We start from the raw sequence: 7118 nt of genomic DNA, 5'->3' as shown, positions 1-7118 counted from the left end.
GATTCTATATATATATATATATATATATCTTATTATTTTTGTCTAAAAATATAAGTTAATTATTAAATTACTTTCCCACCTTAACCCATGACAATAATAAAAAAGTTTTATGACACACAAATTCAGTCCAACAGAATATATAAATTCAATTATAATTTTAGCCTTTATCTTATCTTATCTTTATCTTATCTTTATTTTTATTTTATCTTTATTTGCTTTTATCTTTCATAAGCCAATGCTCTATATATACTTAGTTTTACTTTCATAGTTTACACTTCAATTCAATTCAATCAATCAAAAAATACAAAGTATAATATTCTTCATCTCTTCTTTTTTTATTCTTTCACAATTTTATCATGGTATCAGAACTTTGATATCCTCCTTGAAAAGGATACATAAACAATCAATCATCAATCAATAAAAATTCTCATTCTTTTCTTTTCTTTTCTTATTCTTTCACAATTATATCATGGTATCAGAGCCAGGTTCTCCTTCTCCCTCGTCTTCAAACCCTAGAAATTTCTACAAAACATGAGGACGATCAAAGAGTTTTTCTTGAGGCACTACTACTCTCTGTGGTTGTCACCATCACTATCACCACCGTCACACATGAATTCTAACGACGTAGAGAATCACAGGAACAGCGACGTCGCCACAAAACAAAGGAAGATCAACAAAGAGGAGGGGAGAGGCGAATCATCCTCGATTTTCTCGTTCGTGTGCGAAATCTGCATTGACACTAAAACCGAAGCAGAAAATTTCTCTATAACCGGTTGCAGCCACTCATATTGTACGGATTGCGTGGTGAAATACGTTGGTTCTAAACTTGACGACAACGTGATTAATATCCGGTGTCCAGTACCCCGCTGTGGTGGTTTCTTGGAACTCGACGGTTGCCGCGAGGTTCTGCCAAAGATGGTTTTCGATCGGTGGGTTAAGTTATTGTGTGAAGCTGCTGTTGTTGAGAACGAGAGCGAGAGATTCATGTATTTCCCCTTCAAGGACTGCTCTACCCTTATATCATCGACGATGATTCACCGACGGAATCAGAATGCCCTAGTTATAATAGGCAGATATGCATCACGTGCGAGGCAGTTTGACATCATGGGATCACATGCGAGGAATTTGGGAGGACAAATAATAAATATAGAGTAGTGATGGAGGTAGCGACCAGGAACCAGTGGATGAGGTCCCCAAACTGCAGGTTATTTGTTGAGAAAAAAACGTTTCACGTGTGATAAAATCTGTTGCAGGTGCGAAAATTTGTTCTGTTACAGCTGTGGAAATAGTTGGAGTTTCACCTGCGAGTGTTATCTCACCATCCTCCATACCACTCTCAAGAAAAATGCTACTCATCCTTTAAATACTGTCCTTCATTCAATCTTTAAATCTAATATTTTATTATTTTAATTTTTTAATTAATCATGTTTTTTATTTTTAAAAAACCACTTCTATTTTTATTTAATTTATTATCATAGTATCAGAACATTGGTATCCTCCTTGAAGAGAATACATAAGCTATCATCTTTCCGGTGAAAAGTCACCCTAATTCTTTTTCAACCTCCTCCCACAATAAATCATCAATCTTCTAATTTAGTTCAAAATCTAACCAATCTCTATTACATCCATCCAAGTAAAAATCCAACATCAATCTTGGTTACCCTGTTATAACAGGAAACAACAATCATTCATGGAATAGTCACTATGGCCTGTCTGCGCCTTCTTCTAGCAGTTCCATTTGCGCCTTCTTCCGGCAGTTCTATTTGCATTCTGTTTCAGCAGTCATGTCTGTATTCTATTTCAACAGTTCAATCTGCACTCTATTTTGGTAGTTCCATTTGCACTTTTATCGCGCTCTATGCGCCCTCTTTTATTGCGCTCTATGCGCCCTCTGAAGACCACTCTTATTGCGCCATACGCGCCCTATAAAGATCAATCTTATTGCGCTCTACGCCCTTATTTTTTTCATTTTTTTTGAAGATCGCTGCTCAAACACATCATCTCCTTTTATATTTTTGTCGCCGGCAGCTCAAGCTCCGCCGCACGTAATTTTTTGAAGATCACTGCTCAAGCACAATATCTCCTTTTATATTTTTGCCGTCGGCAGCTCAAGCTCCGCCGCACGCATCTTCCTCCACGTCATCACGTCATACGCTCAACAATTTCATCGGAACTTATCCAAACTGTGGATTATTGACATCTTTCATCCATCTTGCGGGGGGCGTATTAAACTACTCTTCCACCTTATCCCATGACAACAATAAAAAAGTCTCGTGGCCCACAAATTCAGCCCAACAGAATACATAAATTCAATTACAATTTTAGTCTTTATCGTATCTTATCTTTATCTTTATCTTATCTTTATTTGCTTTTATCTTTCATAAGCCAATTCTCTATATATACTTAGTTTTACCTTCATAGTTTACACTTCAATTCAATTTAATTCAATCAATCAAAAAATACAAAATATAATATTCTTCATCTCTTTTTTTCTTATTCTTTCACAATTTTATCATTAATAATAGTATTGACAAATGAACACTTTTAAAAAAAATTGTTGACATAAAAAATATTTGGATTGTTTACACTTGTTTAACAATAAACCTATTTAATGCTTATTACATTTACACCAGCTTGTTGCTTATTAATTAAGTGTGCTACAATTGAGGAATTAAGGTATCTACTTCATTCAGGCTGAGTTTGTTTCTAATTGGGAAAAAAAATAAATTAAATTGAAACCAGCATTAAAACTAAAATGAAAAAAAAAAAAAAAAAAGACAAAGCCAAATCAATTGGCTTGGGTCATGTAAGAATTTGCCGTTCTAGCCATATGCATGATTAGCTACATACTTAGTTGTTCTTTGAATCAAGTTACACTACCAAAACACGGGAGTTACCAACGGAAAGGTACCCACGAACGATAAACAGTGGCAAAGTTTAATGACAGTGTTAACTAATGGCAACGTATTATATCTCTGCGGTCAAATTTTATGGAGTTTTTCAACGTTTTTGTTTGTTCGTGACCAATTTGAGATGAATTATTTCATTTTCCACAGACCCAATGATCACCGTTACAAAATGGAACGATATCCACTTCTAATTCCGCGCTTAATTTAGTCATTCCCTCCATTTCTTTCAAAAAAAATTTTATGCAGTTTATCTTTTTTTAAAATTAAACCGTAATTAACCTCAGATAAATAGTAGGTTGCAGTTTTTTTCAGAATCTTGATAGTTAGTTTCTTCTCCCTCTTTTCCAGTGCTGCCACTGAAAATTACTCAGATATGTTAATTATTTAATATTAGATGCAATTCATGATTTATAATTCTGCCAATGTGGTTAATTATCGCTTCTTGATTAAATAGTAAATTTTCTGTATGGTTATGGTGTTCATTAGCGGTATAAAAATTTGATGTGGATCATGAATTGCAATTTCACTCTTTTTTTCATTTTTATCATTGATGTTCTTTCTGATCAAATGCAATTTATTCTTTTCTATTTATTTATGGTGGTTATATTTGTATTTATTATTCTTTTATTCTTTATTATTTATTTATGATAAAGTTAAATTTTAATTCTATTTGAGATGCATACTTGATACAATAGTTACTACAATCATCATCAAATTATTAGAAGAGAATTTAATGCTACAATAATAATGATCCATGTTATACATATTAAAATTATAAAAAGAGTAAAAAGAGTACCAAAAAAACTAATTTTATAAATTACTTGTGACTAAAATTTATTTTTTATCTTAGTTATATTTTTGTCAAATATATAATGGATTATTATTGTAGCGTTGAAGGTGATGATTGTTATGACTCGTGCCTATGTTCTTTAAGTATGTAAATCAAAATTTAACTCTTCCATAAATAAATAGTAAAAAATAAAAAGGTAAGAAACACCAATAATAAAAAAACATGCAAATTTTATTTATGGTCAAGTTTACATTCTCTTTTGAATTCCATCTTTTAACTCTTGATAAAGAGCATGATTTGAATTGGGGAGTGAAGTGAATGAAAACTAATTTTTGTTAGTATATTCCAGTGATTTTTCAATTTTTAATTTGTGTATATGAATCTGATATATTGTCCTAATTATAAAAAATATGACTAATACTTTTAAATCTTGATGTATTTGTTACTATTTAGGTCACACAAAATGACAATCACACAACCTTGCAGAAAAGATTCAACCTGGATTACTATAGAAGAACGTGACTTGCTTGAATGTTGTGGAAGCATCAAGTTTGCATCGGAGATGGCTTCTACTTCTCCATTCTCCTCGTTGCAACACGCACTCGATGTGGCCTCCGATATTTGGTATAACAAGATTAATGTGCATTCTTGGCTGATAGCACTCAATGCTCATAACAATATCTGTGAAAAGTCGCCCTCCTCACATGCATTCTACACTAGTGCCCCATCTTCTGCTATGGATTCTAGTATAGAGGTTTTTTTCCTTAAATATTTTATTTGTGCTTTGTTATCCAATTTAACATGATGTTACCATTTAATAATTCTATATAGTTATTCGGTCTGGTTGAAAATTTGTAGGAGATATATGCACTTAGCGTGCAGTATCTGCATAGGCATGAATTTTCATATTTTACTATTTCTTCTGACTGGGATGCAAATGTTATATTAATGGATCTAAAGGTAACAAAGATATATTGTTACTTTCTTTTTACTATTTCCAAAATTGTTTGCTAGCACCTGTATATAACACTGTAGATAAATCAGTGCATTTTTTTATCTATGTAGACAAGCGTTAAAACCAAGCCATCATGTGAGCTTGAGTGGGCACGTCGAAAACAATTTATCATCATAGAGCAATACATTTCAAAGTTTTTTCAAAAGAAAGGATATATTCGCTCTACAACTGAATCACTAGAAGCCCAGGCTGCGATAAAGGATTTTGATCTCAACAAGAAGCCATTCTGAAAGGAGGATTTGGATCCTATTGCTCGTGAGAAAGCTAGACAATTTTGTGAAATTTGGTATCCAGGAAAATATTATGTCTGATGTGCTTCTAATTTAGTTTCATTGAACATAACTCCACTATATTATTAGCTCTCTTAGTTTCCTGTTCTAATTTTATCTAGGCTTAGTGTTTCTGTTTAATGTTACATTTGATTTTCAGCTGAACATGGTACTTGATCATCACTATATGAAGTACTAAAATTTCCAATTCAATTTACGATGTTGTTTTATGCTTTGTTTTACAAGAATCGCATGTGCAAATGCATAAGCTGCAAAATTGGCTATTCCCCCAACGAGCACTCTAAAAATTTAGACATCTATACAGAATTTGTTGAGAAAATTTCCTAATATTAGTGACACGAGAAAAATAATTACAGAACACTAAGAGATAACATGGATAAATTTTTCGATAAAACGCCTCAACTATGTATCTAATACATGATGGATTCATGTAAGGGATCTAGGATAGTAGTGTCCACTTCAGAAGAGACGCTTTATTGTTTTGTGACCTTGAAAAACTTAGTTTTTCCCTCTTCTGGTCTTTCCCCTTGCTTTTGAGAGTAAAAAAAAGGGCAGTGTCATTTTACAAAAGCTTATCAAAGAGTTAAGTGAATCCTTAGTACAACAGAGTTTATGAAAACACCAGTAATCTATTTCCTTTTTAATTAAAGATATATCAACAATTACAAATGGGCTCTGAGGACCTTAGGTGATAGATGGAAGGCCCATAAGTATAATTTACGGGGAGAATACTTCTTTCCTAACAAAAGAAAGGCAGAAATTTTGGCTGTGAATCCCTCGGACATACCGCCTGTTGAATGGACTGCTTTTGTGGATCATTATATGGATCCTAAAACAAAGGTAAATAATTAATCTATGCTTTTTTATTATTTTTATTAAATATTTATAATGGATATCTGGTATCATTTATTTACTTGTTTTTTGTTCTTGAAAATCATAGAAACAATGTTTGCAAAACGCCAGAAATCGTGAAAAGCTTATAGTTTCACATGCCGGTGGAAGTAAAAGCAATGCTAGAAGAGCAACTCAAATGGTATTATTTTTGTTTATTATTATTGAGCCTAGTACTGTTATACTATTATTATAAAATTAGCGCTTTTAATTAAATTTGTGATTATCTTTAATATTCTATTTATTGTATTAGAAAAAAAAAATTAGGAAGGCCTGTATGTCGAAGCGAGGTTATTGTATCAACTTTGCTAAAGAAAGATGGGAGTTATGTAAGCGGGGAAGGACAACGATTAGCTGTGAGTGTCTCAATTATATTTTATATGGCTGTATATTTTTTTATATGCCTTGATTATGTCAATACTCTATTCCAATGCAATGTGAATTTGTTTGTAGGAAAAAATAGCAGAGCATTTGTCTGAAGACCAAGAATGTGCTGCCACTGAAGGTATTCATTCAAAGGTTTTGGCTCATCCGGATGATGCAATTGGAAAAGTTTGCGGTCCTGAGAATGGTAAGCGAGTACGTGGCTTTAGTAATGCTGCATGTCCCAGTGGTTTTGGTAAGTCAAAGCGCATCTTTGGAGGGGCAATATGCAGAGGTTCTAGCAGTGCATCACAACAACATGTTGCAGATTTAGAAAGACAACTTCAAGAAGCTAAAGGTCAAGTGGCAACTCTCCACAGATTTCTACAACAGAAATATGGTGATGAAGTACCTATCTTCTCTGATTCTGTGCCACACATTGAGTCGGAATGATGTATCTCATGTCATATTTATTTTAATTTTAATTTATGTCTAGTTTATACTATTATTAGAGTTATATTTTTTGTCGTACAGAATTATAAAACTTGGTTTTTGTTATTTCTTTACTATATATATGAACAATGCATATGCTTTAATTTACTCTTATTACTTAGTTTGCTATTTTTTTTATTTTAATGTTATTATCGTTGCTTTGATTGTTTATATTGTTATAAAATTATTTTAGTATGTGTATATATATATATATATATAAATATATGCAATATTAATTTAAAAAAAATATTCAATTGGTAATTATAGTTGAGAATTTTTTTTTAAATTGAAAAAAAAATTAGCTACGGATTAATAGCCCATAAATAGGCCACGGAAAAAAGCGTGGAAAAAAAGTCCAGCCTATCAAA

The 7118-nt window shown here is 32.3% G+C and overlaps 1 protein-coding gene and 1 long non-coding RNA gene across 2 annotated transcripts; both read left to right on the top strand.

Annotated features, from left to right (window-relative positions):
• Positions 4262 to 4944, top strand: LOC107645185 (uric acid degradation bifunctional protein TTL-like). The gene is made up of 3 exons (XM_016349156.1): positions 4262 to 4453; positions 4558 to 4659; positions 4765 to 4944. The coding sequence occupies exons 1-3, from the start codon at positions 4262 to 4264 to the stop codon at positions 4942 to 4944; spliced, it is 474 nt and encodes a 157-aa protein (XP_016204642.1).
• On the top strand, positions 5676 to 6702 carry LOC107616345. The gene is made up of 4 exons (XR_001614516.2): positions 5676 to 5844; positions 5945 to 6037; positions 6149 to 6251; positions 6349 to 6702. It is a non-coding gene; the product is annotated as an uncharacterized LOC107616345 (long non-coding RNA).

This window comes from Arachis ipaensis, chromosome B01 (genome assembly GCF_000816755.2).
Source record: "Arachis ipaensis cultivar K30076 chromosome B01, Araip1.1, whole genome shotgun sequence".
NCBI lineage: Eukaryota > Viridiplantae > Streptophyta > Magnoliopsida > Fabales > Fabaceae > Arachis > Arachis ipaensis.
The sequence above is the reverse complement of the archived record's forward strand: the minus strand, read 5'-3'. Positions and strand labels throughout refer to the sequence as shown.

What these genes read in the sequence shown, in the direction of transcription:
- LOC107645185 (XM_016349156.1), top strand. Translation starts at nt 4,262, where the DNA reads ATGGCTTCTACTTCTCCATTCTCCTCGTTGCAACACGCACTCGATGTG. An exon ending in CTATGGATTCTAGTATAGAG is followed by an intron (nt 4,454 to 4,557) that starts GTTTTTTTCCTT and finishes GAAAATTTGTAG; the next exon opens with GAGATATATGCACTTAGCGT. An exon ending in TTATATTAATGGATCTAAAG is followed by an intron (nt 4,660 to 4,764) that starts GTAACAAAGATA and finishes TTATCTATGTAG; the next exon opens with ACAAGCGTTAAAACCAAGCC.